Below are 17,110 nucleotides of genomic sequence, written 5' to 3'. Positions count from 1 at the left end.
AATTTAGATACTCTTCTCATTAGCTACCATGTCCTGCACTGTAAATACTTACCCAGTGTGTGCACTCTGATCTTGTAGTGTTGTCTCAAATCACACACAGCTGTGGTGCCCGTACTGGAATTGACAATTGCCACTGTATGCGAGTAGCAAACCATTACTTACTGCTGAAATAACCTAATACAATTTCCAGTGGCTTTTTTAAACACCACATGCTTTAAATATAGAATACAAATCCACTTGTAAAGCTTTTATTAGTATAGTGCTGTACAATCTCAGCTGGTGCATTACAATTACGTAGCCAAGATGGTGGCGAGAAATGTCCAGGGTTCCACACTCAACTTGTGCTAATTTTGCATTTTGCCATATTTTAGCATTTGGAGAAACGTATGCACAAAATATCAAATGCAGGTACAAAAGTGCGCAAATTGATACATAGCAAAGTATGCACAAATGTATTCTCACTTTAGTCCCATCACTTGGCTAAATGCCGTCATATGTTGCTGCTGTGCTGAACAGCTAGTATTTGCACCCGTCATCCGAACACAATGCATTCAGTCTGTCATGCTTGCAGCAAATTTAATAAATCTGTTGTCTGTGATGGTTTAAATCTTAAGCCAGGACTGGCCACAGGCTTTGAAAGTCCTGACATCCTTAAGCTTCTTCTTTTTTTAAGAAAGATGGATGATGGCACCCAATTCTCAGGTGAAAAGGGATATTCTGTGAGGCATCCATCTTCTTTTTTTTTGTTGTTAGAATCAATTTGTGGCTGTGAAAAGGCTGAACATTCAGGATGTTCCAAAAAGGTTTTCTCAACTGATATCACTCAGACTGAGCAAATAAAAGCCTTTGTCCGTGGTTGTTTCTGTGAAATATTGCACTCTGATCCACAGTGAGCAACAGTGGGTGCAGATTAAATCTAGCTTCCTGCATCACCAACATTATGCACAGCCAATAGCAAGCACATTAAAAGGTCATACAGCTCCACAACAAAATAGAGACCACACCAACTTTTTCTTAAATCTTTATCTCTAAATGAATGGGAGCCATTCCAGTGTCTGTTGAATTCCAACACAGAGAAAGGTTGTCAGTATGTTATAAAATACAATAACAAATTCTAAATAATAATAATTTAATTCAAAGACATGTCTATACATAATAAAACAATAGAAAATGATAATGCTGAAGTGGTCTCTTCCTGCAAGTGTCCAATGATCAGTAAGAGTGAAGTAGACCAACAAGAAGTGAATGCATAAACACTCATTTTAACACATCAGTCAGTTGTCCCTCCTGGCACTGTCTGTCTACTTCTCTATAACATTTAGAACAATTCACACCCCTCAGTGTGCACACCATTATTGTGTTCTGGTGTCTAGTGTACACTTGCGCACGTGCGACTGTTCTTGTGTCTGAATTTGTGTTTTCAACAGTTTGACAGCATCTCTCCCTGACAAGGTGTCAGACACCTCTTCGTTAAAATGTGTGAAACTTTGTCTCTTACTTAAAAACACACACTAACACACACACACACACACACACACACACACACACACACACACACACACACACACACACACACACTGTCGTTACTAGGTAGATTTTGCTATAATGAGTCAAGTGTCTGTGTATAGTAGGATACCTGTCTATACCTCGCTGTGTGACTTAAAGGAGGGATTTGCACTTTAAGAACAGCTTTGTGTGCCTACTGTATGTACTGAAATCTACATACAATTACATGTATTGCATATTATTTATTTCTTACTGTTACTTTAGCTTTTGCATACCGTTTGCATGCACACAAACCTATTCAACTAACAACAGGAAAGGGAAAACCCCAACAAGCATTAATGGGCCTCTTTAAACATACATCACAATTGGATAGTGTTGACTGAAGTCAGTTTTCATAGTCACAACATACTATAAAATGATCAAATGAATCAAACAATACAGAAATATGAGTCTTTAAGTGGTGCTGCATTACAGTTCCTTAAGCTAGTGAAATGTAGAACTTTTTGATGCCTTCAATTTAAACATGAAAGCTTGTGATTTCTTTACCCCATAAAACTGAGGGAATTCAAAAGGATTTGCATAGTGCTTATCTTTGGAGCAGCATCAAATGCAAGTATAAAGCTGACAGTTTGATGTCAAAGTCACCGTTTCATCAGGTGAGAGTTTTCCGCTGACAGGAGAGTTAGTCCGGTGACATTGTAATTAACTTTGACCTGATCGACTTTGCATATGAGGTTTTCTATCCAAATTATTTGTATTAAAAAAATGTATTGGCTCACCAGTGTTGGAAAGTAACTACGAACTTTCTTCTTACAGTACCTCTACTCCACTACATTTTAAATGATATATAACAATAAACCGGCTAATACATTATAATGTACTGTTATGGATTAACATACGTGGCAGTATAACAAGTTATCAACATTAGCTCCAGTTTTACCAGCAGCAAAGGTAAAATGATGAAAACATGAATGGATTACTATTAATAATCCAGTGACACAATATACATTTCTCAGAAAATGGCCTTTCTGCATAATGACTACTTTCACTTTTGTCCCTTTAAGTACATTTGGATTTTAATACTGTCATACTTTGATTGAAGTCAAATTTGGAATGCAGGGTTTGTACTTAACTGAGTATTTCTACACCGTATTATTACTACTTTTAAGTAAGTTATCTTCTCATGCTATCATTATAGGGTGTTAGGGTGTTAAGTTAAGGATTTGACTATTTTAATCTCACAAATTTAAGCAGAGCATCTTAATATTACAACCAGACAGATTCATACCCAGAAGAAGCTCTGATTATGTATTGCTGCATTCATCAGGGAAGTCATTAACTGAACAATTATAATCCACAACATGTTTATGTTATTGCATGACAAAGCGGAAACATAACTGATGCTCAAAGAGAAAGGTATTTAAATGTCCCATTACATCTGTTTCTCAGCTATGTTTTTTGTAACCTGAATAGATATCCTCTGGACATTAGTTAATGTTCAAAAAGTAGCCTGATATATATGAAAGAGACTTGATCTTTTTGGAATATAAGAAATATAATCAAATACCCTGTCATATTTAATTGGTGCGACCGTCCTTCTCGATAAAATGATCTGTCTGACACCAGCAGCAGATTTCATTCTGCCTCATAGGAGGAGTACCCTAAATTAGATTTTCACTAACTCAATATTGAGAAGGTTACTAGATATGTGAAACTTTGTGCTACACTAACTAACAGAATTAAGTGATACAAACTCCTTTCCACTGAGATTCCTCACACTTTTCTCACTGCTTTTGTGTATCAAAAGTAATATACTTATGAATGTTTTAGTATTGGAGAATGGGACTTTTGTACAGGATTTGTTTCCTACGTCAGTCATCGACAGACTCTGCTGTATTTCATGATGTGTTTAATGGCTGCAGGAAAAGTTAGCGTCATTACATGTTGAAGTCACTGTAGTAAAATGATAAACTGATGCAGGTAAATAATTGTGATGTGAGTGAATCATTAATATTTCTATTCCAGTATTTGAATAAAGTTACCAATACATGTAGTTTTTCAAGATTTTGCAGAAAGTACAACACATACTCATTTATGTTACATTTATTCCAATGTTGTGTGTTATTATTGTCCCCACACAGTGCCTGCCTCAGTGCCGATGGAGTCCCTGCAGAACACCCCCTACGAAGAGAAGATCTTCATGCAGTGGAAAGCGCCCAATGAGACCAACGGGGTCATCACGCTGTATGAGGTCAGTGAAAGAGTTGGGACTCACACTCACTGCACACTATACAAGGTCACGGTACAGATCAATGGTTTGCACCCATACTGGAAAGCTAAATATATATGCACAATTAAGTAAATGGCTCTTACTGCCAGTTCATGAGGTACAACTGTCAATTTGTTCAATCTTATACTACACCACTCCATTATCATCTATCTGTCTGAACTTATAATGTGAGGTGTTTGACACAGAGGGTCCTATTCAAATATAATATCCTCATTCTGGAGTCATGAGTTCAAAACAACTTTTAATATTGAACCAAATACATATTGATAACCTTTGTCAATATGAATTATATCCTTCTTAATATTAAGATACAAAGACAAGCTTAATTTCCAGTTATAATTTATTTACTTTCTTGCAATTTGACTTCTTTTGACTCAAAATTAAACATTTATTGGCTGTCCTGATGAGCAAACTTACTTTTGCGTTTCTAAATAACATTGATGGTGTAAAATGTAATGTTTTTTAACTAAGTAAGAAACCCTCTTGATGTATGAAATATTTTAATATATTGCAATATGAATCGATTTGTTTTATAGTGTAAGAATTAGAGGGTTGCAAGTTGAATTCCATTATAGATGTTCTTCAAAAAACTGTGGCAAACCTCAATAACAGAAGCAGAAGTTGTGTTGGTCATATGCAAGCTGAAATTGGTAGAAATTACACTTATTTGCTGGAAATATATGGACACTCCATTTAGAAAGCAGACTCAGGGTTGGAATTAAAAAGAACATGCAAGAAAATATTTTTCCCCAGACAGTCCATAAACAATGTTTGGGAGTGAGTGAGATAGAGAGATATATTGCCATTTTAACATGTGTGTGTGTGTGTGTGTGTGTGTGTGTGTGTGTGTGTGTGTGTGTGTGTGTGTGTGTGTGTGTGTGTGTGTGTGTGTGTGTGTGTGTGTGTGTGTGTGTGTGTGTGTGTGTGCATGGTTTTGAGAAGGGGATGGTGTTAACTCTGGAATGTGTGTGTGGTGGAAATGTGTAAGAAATTACGAAGTGACATAAGTGATGAGTAAGTGTGTTTAGTTTGGAAACCCCACCTCTGCAAACATGAAACACATCTTTATAATACTCATCAATAAATCTAGTATATTTATATTATTTCTTATTTATATAACATGTTTAAAAATGGCTATCAATTCCCAGAGCTCAACACTGAATGATGAGAGGTTTTTTACAGTGGCCAGCAGAGGCAAATGTGCTACTAAGGCCAAAAACACTTACAATAGGAAATACAAGCTGCTATTAAAAAAAACGATGCAAATATAAACAACTTGGTGCCAAAACTCATGCAAATGAAGAAACCTGTTCACCAACTTAAACATACACAGTGTTTAGTGACACAGCTGTAAATAAAAAAAATCTGGAAGGAGCTCAAAACACAACGCATATTGACATTCGGGGATTATAAAGTTGGCCAACTGTGACTGTTGGCAGAGTCTGTTTCATATTTTAAAGTTTTTTCTCAGTATTTTTGATATGACTAGGTTAGCTATAATAGCTAGCTAGCTTACAACATATCTTAAAATAATATTGGGAGGAATCATGGGATCATTGTTAAAATAAACCAATAAAACTGGTATGTTCTTTTCCAGTAACGGTGACAGTTTGCAAACTTTATTATCCCTCAACGTAAACAAGGTCCCGTCTGTGTGTCACTTTGTAGTGTCCACGTTTCCGTTGTATTTTCAGCTTATTTTTAGTAAAAGCTGCGTAAGTTTCAAGTTGGTGAATGTTTTTTAAATGCTGCAAATGTGTTGTCAAATGGATGAAGATCTTTCTTCAGTTTTTGAAACTGCAGAGCTTTTCTCCTAATAAACGTGTGTTGGGCGGTTGTAATGCGTTTGCCCCTGTAGGCCACCGTAGTTTTTAATAAAAATTGCAACAACCATTTGGGATTTTGTTTGATAAATGACTAAATGATTCGATCTTTTAACTTAGTGTCTATAAACTCTACTGAACATACAGTAAACTCAAATGTTCATTGCAGTTTTTCCAGTTTGTTCTTCATATCGCTGTAGAGCTGCTCTCTTTTACATTATCTTACGCCACACATTTTCTCCCATCTTCTATCAAATTACCTTTATTTTCTCCGAAGCTCTCTCTACATCAATCTCCAGTCTCTCAGCTCTTTCTGCACAGTTAAAAGACCACTTAGGACAATTTCTTAGACCTCCATTAGACCTCGAACCCAGAGCTTGAAAAAACACTCCTCACAGTTAATAAACCTCCGGGGGCCATCATCACTTTCGCCTTGTTTTGTATCTGTTACATTAATGTGAATCTAAGTTCCCTGCCCTCTCTGCCCGGGCGGAGGCGGCACGACTCAGCATCATCTGTTAAACATATCAGAGCCTCCACACAATGCACTGCTATTAGAGATAATTACTATAATTGCAGCTATTGACAGGATTAAAGGCATCATCTGCAACATCTAAAGGGCCTCTTGTTGTCTGCTATCCTGCTCTGTTGTCTCTTGTGTTCTCTGTTTTTTTCCCCTTCTGTTTCCCTTGCTTTTCAGGATAAAAAACAGATGAATTACACCCAGGACAAAGACAGAAAGAAGGGGGGGAAATAGATTGGTGGAGGTGAATAATCTTGAGGAGAGATAAGAGAATGAGAATAACCCAGTGAGAACTGGTATAGGGGATAAAACGTTTTAAGTGGAAATGTGTCCGAAATCAGTAATTAATTCAGACTGCAAATATGATCACTTCATCCCTTGCTTCTATTACTATAATTGCAGCTAATTACAGGATTAAAGGATGCATCTGGGTGAGATCTAAAGGGACCAATCCCCCCCTTCCCCTCGCCCTCCTTCACTCCTTCTTGTCTTTTCTATTCATAAATGAGAAAGGATACATGGTGTCTGGGGATACTGGTGGAGGGAGGAAGTGGGATGGATGGATGAAGGTAGAGTGTGGAAAAACTTGATCATAACTATAATACTCTGTCTTTTCCATGGAGGTAGGGGGAAGGGAAAGGATTTAAAAAAAACATATTTTTGCTTAAACCTCTATGATATTTGTTTTTGTAGAATATTGATTAACCAAGCCTTCAGTTGGATTATGTCCTCTTTTCTTAAGTCAACATTTACCATTTGGATTTAAAGTTTAGTGAATAATCTGATATACTCAACAGTAAGTACCAGCAACTTTTGGAAATCAGGTAACATGATACAACCAGATTAGACATATTTAATACAAGGTATCTTACATTTGACATCTTCTGGCACTTCATCTGATCAGTATTTCATTCTTAGCTGACATTTACCCCCAATAGAATAGACCTTTCCACCAGCCACAACACATTGCTGATAACTGATTCCTTCTGAACCTCCATCCTCAGGGCCAATCAGGTTGTGTTTCTGTCCAACAGAAACTTCTCATCCAAAATAATGACTGGTAAAATGTTGACATCATGGCAAGTGGACACAGTGGTTCATTCTAAATCCTTTGTTTCCTGAGCGGAATAGATTAGACATCATTTGATACAGGATATAAATTCTGATCTTCTTAAACTGGCATGGTGCAGTTTAACTGGTGTTCAAGCTTGGCAGCAGATCTGTTGGTTAGGACTTAGCTGCATTTAGGGATTACATGTTGGGATTGATAATATTGGTTTTAAAAATAAAAATAAAAACTTGAAATGTTGTAATTACCATTTCAAATGTCCGCGATGTCTTGTGACTGAAAACAGAACAACTGTGCAAACTATGGCATGGGTAAAATTAGCTAAATAAACAAATCAGTTTGTCGGGAGCTTTTTTGCGGGGGGTGGGGGCGGGGGGGGGTGGTGGATATACAGTATCTATCCAACTATCTATCTAAACGTTGACTTTGATTACATTCATTTTGTCAACAAATTACACAAAATGGTATAAAGTTATTTGAAAGCAATAATATTAAGTGGAACCTAATATTTTGTATTTAAGCTTAATAGTCTTGGTTCACCTAGCCTAATACAATCATGTTTAATTTGTTGAAACAATACATTTATTAAAAGTCAACCTTTCAGTTATCTGAGCGCGTGCAATGGATGTCTTTTTAAATCACAGTCTAGTGATATAATACAAAATAACTGTGCTCATGTATTTGTTAATTCTGTTGCTATTTGTCAAGATATAAGGTATAGTGTACTATTAAACAAAATAGGTTGACTTAAACAAAGGGTTAAGATATGTTCACAAGACTTTTCTCACCAGAAATTGATTGCTTTATTGTTAATCATTCCTGATAAAAATTACCAATGTTAACATCGTTGAGACGAGCAACATCTTTGGCTCTTCAGTCACGTCAAGAACAACTGACCTTCAATAAAGGCAGAGATCTTTTGATCTTATTCTGCTCAACAACCTCTAGGGAGATAGTTGACTACCATTTGGCTGATCTTGCTCTAACCTTTACCGAGTAGTTGTAAATGGAACTGAACCTTAATGACCTATTTGGTCAAAGGAAAACTTCAAAGCACTCAACCCCCCAGCTGCTCAATGTCCAGCGGCAAGATCAGAGTAAGCAAATCTAAGAATGTTTTGTTGACAAACCCAGGAGCTGTTTAATCCAACACACTACATGATAGGCTACTAGTACAGTATGTAGTTATTCTGGGGTTTCTGGTGGTGTTGTGGGTGAATAACTCTGAGACAATTCCTCCATCCTCAGGAAGGGCCTTTAATCAATCACACAAACCAATACTGGCCATCAGCCTGGTATTTATTTCAGCGAGTTAGGTCGGGTATTTATTTCAGCGAGTTACTCTGTTCCAGGCTGTTGATTTCTGTAAAAAATGGCAGACATATAGTTGCAGTGTTCTCTTCTCTTGTCACTGGATTCTGAACAAAGGGATGATTAGTTCTCATTGGAAGGGAAGCTGTCCCCTGAGGTGATTTTGCTATCGATTGTGTTTACTGTTTACTGGGTGATTGAAGCGGCTCAGCTCACCTTAAAGACACCGCACAACCCAACAGGGCGTGTGATGACTCAAAAACAGCAAGGATGGTATTATCAGATTTCTGTGCCAACTGGAGCACCTGAGTATCATTTGGAATATAAATGTATTAAAGGGTGGCCTTAAAAATACCCAGAATTGTAGTACACATGAGCTGTAGAGCGGATGAAGGCTGTTATTTTGTTTGGTATTAATGGCAAAGGTGGCCCATTTTACTGATGTAATGGCTAGTTAAATGTATTCATAAAGCACATTTAAAAGATTATATTATTAAAAGCATTATGACACAAACGTTACACAGCTGCATTGTGAAAGCAACAATTAAAACAAAACAAAATCTGTGTGACTGCATGTCTTAATGACAATAGTTCATATTCTATTTGTATTTGTTTATCTAGTTGCTATTAAATAATTCAAGTGTGTATCTTAAGGAAGTCAAGAAGCTTTTTGTCATATGTAGTCACTGGACAGATGTTTCAAAGTCAGTCGTTAAAACTCAATATGCATTTAAAAAAAATATATATATATAATAATCATGAGCATATTAATAATAAACAGACTAAGGACATTTTATTAAAATGTATTTTAACAGAAAATGCAGACTGTCCTCTTTCTGAGCGGGACAATGCTAGCCCCTCCTGCTCTTTAAAGGAGTCAATGGAGGGGAAAGGTGTAGTGGTTATTGTATTGTTATTGCTCCTCAACATTTCGTGTTTTGATTAAATAATAAGACACAATTAAATACATTTATTCTGGTTTTAATGGGTGTATTGGAAACTCTGCAGTGCTGCAGACTCCCGCCCCGTTCTCTCGCTCCTAACACAGTCAGCCTTCATTTACTCATGGATCACAGAATGGGCCTTTAACAAAGACCACTACACTGCGCTGCTAAGAAAAGTGTTTACCGACAAGAAGCTTGTGGATTTGACCTCAAAGACAAAGACTCAAAGTTTAACACCGCCTCTTACTGAAAGTTCAATTTGAGTCAGACACAAGCACACACACACACACACACACACACACACACACACACACACACACACACACACACACACACACACACACACACACACACACACACACACACACACACACACACACACACACACACACACACACACTCAGACTGCTGATTAAAACTCTCTACAGAGCCCTGGCCTCCAGTAGTTTATGTGTTTGTGTGTGTGAGGCATACTGCTCACACACAAGCATACAGTATAGTATATTTTTTTCTCCAAGATTTAAAAGAGCAGAAAAGCCCCACAGAATAAACACACTGCTGTGTTGCATGTAGAAAGAAACATAAATACTGTAATTGCGACTTTTTAAATCCAAACACAATGTCAATTGAGAAGCAATCTCATCCTATCTTCCATCTCCTCACCTTCCCCATCCTCTCTTCCTCTATATTGTTTTCATTTCTGTCATGGACTATATTTAGTGTGGCGTTCAAGTCCTTGAGCTGCTGACCCCACTTACTCTGCCACTGCCTCTGTGGCCTGCAGGGAAATGGCCTAGTATCCCTTGCACCTGTGTGTACGTGTGTGAAGTAATGCAGCCCTGCTTTTCCTTTGTTTGTGTCCATGGTAAATATTTATTACAGCCTGGTGTGGTTCAGCTTCCCCAGAACACCAGAAGCCGAGCGAAAGGGGCAAAGTGTACTCTAATAATTATAATCAACAGTTCAGCAGGAGATTTCCTCCTCTGGTTGTAATCAGCAAGTCTTTAACCACTTCTACTCCACAGTGTTGGAGAGATAAGCTTTTATTTTTTATACTAGACTACAGTCTGTTCTGTTTATGAGAAATATGTGAGCTTTTATCTTCAGAAACAGCAAATAAACACAGTAACAGTTTTGATTAAAAATAATGCATTAAGCGGCTGTGCTTCTTTGGCGCTGCAATGATATTAAATGTCAAAACAACTTGCATGGTAGGGAATTAGCTAAGGAGACTCTTTCTTACAATATGACTCACTAAGAAAACAACATACAGTATTTGTTGTAAACATGGAAAGACTGTCAACGGATGCCAATCAGCTTTTGTTAAGATATTTATTTTTCTATTGAATAATCGAGGGGAATAATAACTCCAATAATACCCTTTTTTCCTGCAAATCTGGCTTTTAACACTTTTTTATAGGAAACTCAAGGAAACTTTGCAATGCTGTTTATTGTTTTTACAAATGTACATTAAATCAACTCAATTAACCAGTGCAGTGGAGTGTTTAGTGAGAGTGGTCTTAATTAAGTATATATCTACATATGAGAATATGCATTTAGAAAAGGGATTACAAAAATAGCAAAAGAAAATCAGAAAAATATATGGTTATGTTATATGTATTTTCATGAGCATCAAACCCATAGTTACATATACTTATACATCATTACATACTCATATATTTCACTTTCAATTAGTTTTTTCAATTGTAGATACACACTGTTGAAATATTAGTCCTGCAAAAGTAAAGTGTTAGCATCAAAACATACGCACAGTAAAGTACCAAAGATAAAAGTACTAATATTGCAAAATGAGCCTTTTCATAGTATTTATATTATATAGTTATAGTAGTCATTATAAGTACTATGATTAGTGCTGCATTATTGTATACACCACCTCAATGTTGACACTAGTAAAGTTGAATCTAATTCAAACCTTTTTTAAAGATATTTCTGATAGGCTTGTGTTTTCATCAATGAAGTTGTAAATAATCTCAACCTATAACAACACCTCAGAATGTAGGTTTGGATACTATGTGATAGAGATATCTGTGACAGAATACTGTAGAATAACATCTTGTGGGTATAGTACTCTGAAATTGTACATATTTACTTTCAGACACTGCATAATAACCCATGTAGTTAAACCCATTTGTTCCAAGATGCTATTTATCTATACGCTTTAGATTGGCATACAACCGTTATGATATATTTTTTTCCTCTGTTATTCTTGAAAGGAACATTTATTCATTTGTTAATTGTTGCAAAAATAATTCAACCAAAATAAAGCCCTTATACTGTATAAGCAATAAGTCATGTTCAAATAAATATGAATAAATGAGCAGTTCTCTTTAAACACTCCTGAACACAGTGAAGCAAATCTGTCTGCCGGTAGTCAAACATAAGAGGATTATACACTCTGATACACACACACACACACACACACACACACACACACACACACACACACACACACACACACACACACACACACACACACACACACACACACACACACACACACACACACACACAAGGGGGTAATAGTCAGAAAGGATTATGCATCCAGACGCCGACCCCTGCCGGTATACCCTCTCACAAACCCACACACGCACGCAGGATTAACCCCCAAGGCTCTAACCTCTCAGGTAGGCCCTGTAGCCAACCAAAGCTCCCCTCTCCTCCCTCCAGCCAATCACAGGACCTCTGAAAGCCCTACAGTCCGACAAACGAGCGCTTTTAGCGGTTGGGCTGCCATAACAGTTACGCCTCCTTTGATATCTTTATCTTTCACATCTTCATTTTCATTTTCTAATATTTATCCTTATATTTCTCCCTTATTACCTCTGTGCTGAGGCCTGGCCTACCACTGCTGTGTTTATTTATCTATTTAATATTTATCTCCTTCATGGTCCCAGCAGTACAGCCAGTTCTGCCGCTGTTGAGTTTATTCTTAATATATTACATTTCCACTTTTCTAAGTCGCTTCTGGGATAGGGCGATATCTAATTTAAATAAGCATTAAATTAGGGAAAAATTGCCCTTTTCTTTTTTTGCAGTCCAAATAGTACTTTTACAGGAAAAAGCAAAGAGTTGTTACATTTGTTGTGATTAGTTACAACGCAGATACACCCAACTTAAGGTCCACATACAACTGTTAAACATGAGTGCAAAATAATAAAAAGAACAATTTACAACAATGAGACTCCTCAGCAGGGCTAACAGTTGAACAAAAACTTTTACAATGTTTACCTTGCTGATTTGTGGAAAAAAGCCACTAAACACATTTCTCTTGTAAATCACTGCCAATCTTTGGTGAGTAGCTTGTCAGCAGATGATTTTTAATGTAGGAGTGAGAGCAGAGGAAGCATGTGTGGCCCACATTAGCATCTAGTGGGAGAGCGCTGTTTCTGTCACTCTTCTTCACTCTGCTGGCAGGAAGTTGGTGTGCGGCTGTCAAGCAAGTGTCACTCGGATGCGGATTCGGGCCGTTTCCCGTCAAACTGTCACCACCAGCTGATTTTTTAGCTGTGATTTTGAACGCTTCATCTCTGATCACCTCTTTCAGGGTGAACTTATTTTATATATACTTTGATACTTTTGGGATTTTGATGTGAACTCTGGTCGCAGTTGGCTTCAAATGACAGGAAACGAGCGCTTTCCAAAGCTTTTGTTTCCTGTCATTTGCTTCATTTCATTCCCAGAGCTTGTTGTTCCTCCCTCTCGACTGCTGATTGATCAGCCTGATTTAGCGATTGAGGCCTTTGTTAGCAATTAAAAGCCAGGCTATTTATGAAGCTTGATCATTGTTGTGTTTCTGCTCATCATTTTTTTTTAACTGTCTCTTTCTTTTGTATATCTATATCAGAGAACAGTGCTATAGCCTGGAAATTCTATTAGGCTATATTTAGTCTTCATTTTGCGCCATCCTTTTCGGAAATTCTCCGTCTCACTTCCCTTTGTTATCAAGAACCAGCAATAGATGCAGCTTGGCCACAAAATATTATCAGACTTTCTGTTGCTATTTCTTTCTGCAGTTAGCTTATCTTGGGGACAATAGGAGCGCGGGATGGGGATACACCAAAGATCACTTTCCCGTTTGTGTTTTTATGTGTATGCAGAAGTATTCATGTGTGCATCTGCATGCATGTTGGCATTTATCCGTGGAGTTTTGCATGTCCGTTCCTTTTTGGATTGGTATTGTGTGGACACAATATAGCATTTGCTGCGGTGTTGGTTTGCCTCTCTATTTGCAGTGACCCAGAATGTCTTGACATTTAAAAGACTGGAAGCAGGAGAACAGTCCGTCCCAAATAGAAACTTCTAAAAACAGACATTCTACAACTTAAGACAATGGGATCCTATCAAGTTACAGAATGCGGCGGAAGGTGCCAGGATACATGGAGACAAAAGGACAAAGAAGTTGTTTTTCATGTTTTTTTATATTTCAGCTAGCATTAGGTTTCTAATTGGGAAGCAGGGGGTGGGACATATAAAGTGAAGGAGAACTATTAAGCAAGTCATTCTATCAATTCTCCGCTTCCTCGTTCTGTGTCAGTACAGGCAGCAGGCATTTGGCCTCGGGCAGCGTAGTGTATGAAGTTTACCTGTTTTCTCAGGTTCTTCATCAGTTGTGTTAGGAGATGAACCCCTCTTACTTTTAAATATGCAAGAAGAAAGGTAGTAAACATTGTCTTCAATCCCTTGGGCTTGGCCTTCATGGTCTCAGGGCGGCTCTGGCGGCACAGATTGACAGGTACAATCTCAGGGGGGAGGTGGAAGAGTCCCTCAGATACTGGATACCTTCGTTTATTAGGGTTGGCTTAAGGTACCAGAGAAAAGGATGCCAGGCAAGTTGCTCCATCAAGGACTGCATCACTTTCATCACATGAAGGTTGGGCATATTCTTGTCTAAAAAGCTGGAGATCGTTTTTTTTAATGATTCTATTATTGTGCATTGACACAGTGAGGAGAGTGTGTTTAAGGGGACTGTCCCAGAAAAGCCACTTTAATTCTGTATTATTATACAAACAGAAAGATCAGCATTAGAGGGCAGGATAGGTGGTTTAGCCTACAGATGTCTCTTTCACATTGGAAACAGACACCTGGGTTTTCCTACAGGGATTAAAAGATGTTTATTGTATCAGCGAGCAAGACAAAATCCTTTTGAGAGCTGATTTGGTATCTTGTTTTATACATTTCATAGTACAGTCATCAAGTCGGACATAGTATTTACTATCTTTGACTGAAGCCTTTTTCTTTTCATTAGCACACTTGCAGTGGAAACCAGCACAAATGAGTCTAATGAGTCTAGTGACTTAATCTTAAGAGATCATAAAAGGTAGAACAACAAAAGCACACTTTTATTCCTATTTTTCTATTTAACATATTTTCAGAAAAACCCCAAAAGGCAGTTTTCTATGTTCTGGTTTTAATGCAAGCCTGTTACTCTTTTATGATCCGGATCATAGCCAGATATCCACCCCTGCTGGCAGGCCACCAAACACTCACTTAATTTCAGAACATCAGTTAAAAGAACAGAGCACCTAAATACACTGTGTTCTGCCCTTTATTAAGTGCAGGATTGAAGAACTGATTTTATTGCCGTTAAAGTAAAGTGGCATCGATAATTTATCCTTCCCAAACCTTTTATGGATCATCGTGTTGCTTGTTGTCGATTTCAGGACACATAGGATCACTTTTATCTCATGAATATGTTTTAACATGCAGGTTAAAGCAAGAAATAGCTGTTCCAATCGAGCGATGGATTCTCAGTATAGAACGTAGCACAGGAAACAAAGTTACGTAGAGCTATAGAGGAATGACCAAACAAAGGACAGAACACATATGCTGCCTCAAATATGTCGCAATATGCAAGACTGGATGGACAATATAGATAATGTTTCACAGTGACTGTAAGTTGGACGACAAAGTTTAGGAGCAGAAATTGAAGCCTACTTCATTCAGTTATTCTGCTTTAATCTGCTGTGGATGAAAGGCTTACTAAATAATTCCAAAATAAAGAGGTGTTAAACAAATTGAAACTGTACTCAGGTGAATAGTAACAAAATAAAACGGAACAGAAAGAACGACCACCTTATACACTTCCTACTTAATTCAACATGACAGAGAACAGCAACACTGAGATAGTGAGGAATGAAGCACAGCCGCACAGAGAATAACAAATGTGAAATGACAAAACTGAATTGAAATAGCATTTCTACAACACCGATCCACCACAGCGCCTCGTAACATTGTTTATTTCCATAAATCTTGGCTGGAGCTCAAAATTATTTGTGCATGTGCGCACACACAAACACACACACACACACACACACACACACACACACACACACACACACACACACACACACACACACACACACACACACACACACACACACACACACACACACACACACTGTGCAGCAGCGGTGTGTTTGATGAAGAGGGCTGCTAGGTAAAAGCTAGGGCTTCTAATACTCACCAGCATCAATCTCATGCATGGGCAAACAGAGCCAGTGGTATGTGCAATCACACTTGAGCATACACAAACCCCGACACTAGAGACACACAACCAACAACAAGAGAACAATGTGTATGGCCTTTCTTTCAAATATCGCACAGTTGCAATGGGTTTATTATAACTGGCAATGACAGTTTTAAAAATACACCTTGGCCTTTTCTTTCATGACAATTGCTTTGTCTTCTTACAAAGACAAACCAATTACAAATTATATATAAATCATCAACAGCAGTTTGTTCAATGGTCCATCGAGTCTGTAGTTGTAAATGTTAATGCTTTTTCAGATTTTTTCAGATTTAATGATGCTATAAATCGCCTAAGAAAACCATTGACCTCTCCTAATGTGCAAAAGTTGTCCTAGTTACTGGTCTGTTATTAATCTATAACGCTTTATTTTTAATGTATATATAACTTCAAATACATTTTATTAAAATTTCCCTCCAGAGGGAGACTCTGACACTCTATGTAACACAGTGTCATCACTATATAACACTTGTGCTTCTATTGGGTTGCCCTCTAACACATTGTAGGTGATAGGCTAAGGGTTCGGAAAATCTCTAAATGGTTGACAAATCACAACAATTCCGGTCAGCTAACTAATCGGCAGACTGGACTCTGGTCTCAGACAGAGGGTTAAAAGGTACTAGAACAATAAAGAGCTTTCTGAACATTAAAGCATGGACAAATGTCACATTAGAGACACTAAATACAAATATGAACCTGAAAATGAGCAGAACAGGGCCCCTTTAAGGAAGCAGTACAGTGACATTATCGTGGGTTTTTTGAATCTTTTTTGACTTTATGTTCTTTCCTTTTTCTTATTCTTTGGACTTCCTCCTCTATTATTAACCTCCTTTACTTTCTCCAATGTACATATTAATTCAATCCTCACACTTACTCCCTCCGGTAAGTTATGCCTCACAGACTCACACTCTATTACCCAAGATGCACTGCCCCGTTGCGTGCCTGCCTTTTCATTGACCAATAAAACAACCTGAGCTTTATGGCTGTACCGATTCCAAGAACATCAACTATGGAGAGAAGGGAAAATAAAGAGGAAGGAGGGGTAAAAAGAGAGCGACCTGAGCTTTATGACCCAAACTCAGATTGATGTAATAGTG

General features: G+C 37.7%; 1 protein-coding gene across 1 annotated transcript in view; it reads left to right on the top strand.

Annotated features, from left to right (window-relative positions):
• Window positions 1–17,110, top strand: part of ptprt (protein tyrosine phosphatase receptor type T) — a 293,754-nt gene that overhangs the window by 141,547 nt on the left and 135,097 nt on the right. Inside the window, exon 11 of the mRNA XM_063910759.1 lies at window positions 3,648–3,757. Within this exon, the coding sequence (XP_063766829.1) occupies window positions 3,648–3,757 (110 nt within the window). The remainder of the gene's footprint in view (window positions 1–3,647; window positions 3,758–17,110) is intronic.

Source organism: Eleginops maclovinus, chromosome 20 (assembly GCF_036324505.1).
Source record: "Eleginops maclovinus isolate JMC-PN-2008 ecotype Puerto Natales chromosome 20, JC_Emac_rtc_rv5, whole genome shotgun sequence".
Classification (NCBI taxonomy): Eukaryota; Metazoa; Chordata; class Actinopteri; order Perciformes; family Eleginopidae; genus Eleginops; species Eleginops maclovinus.
The sequence above is the reverse complement of the archived record's forward strand: the minus strand, read 5'-3'. Positions and strand labels throughout refer to the sequence as shown.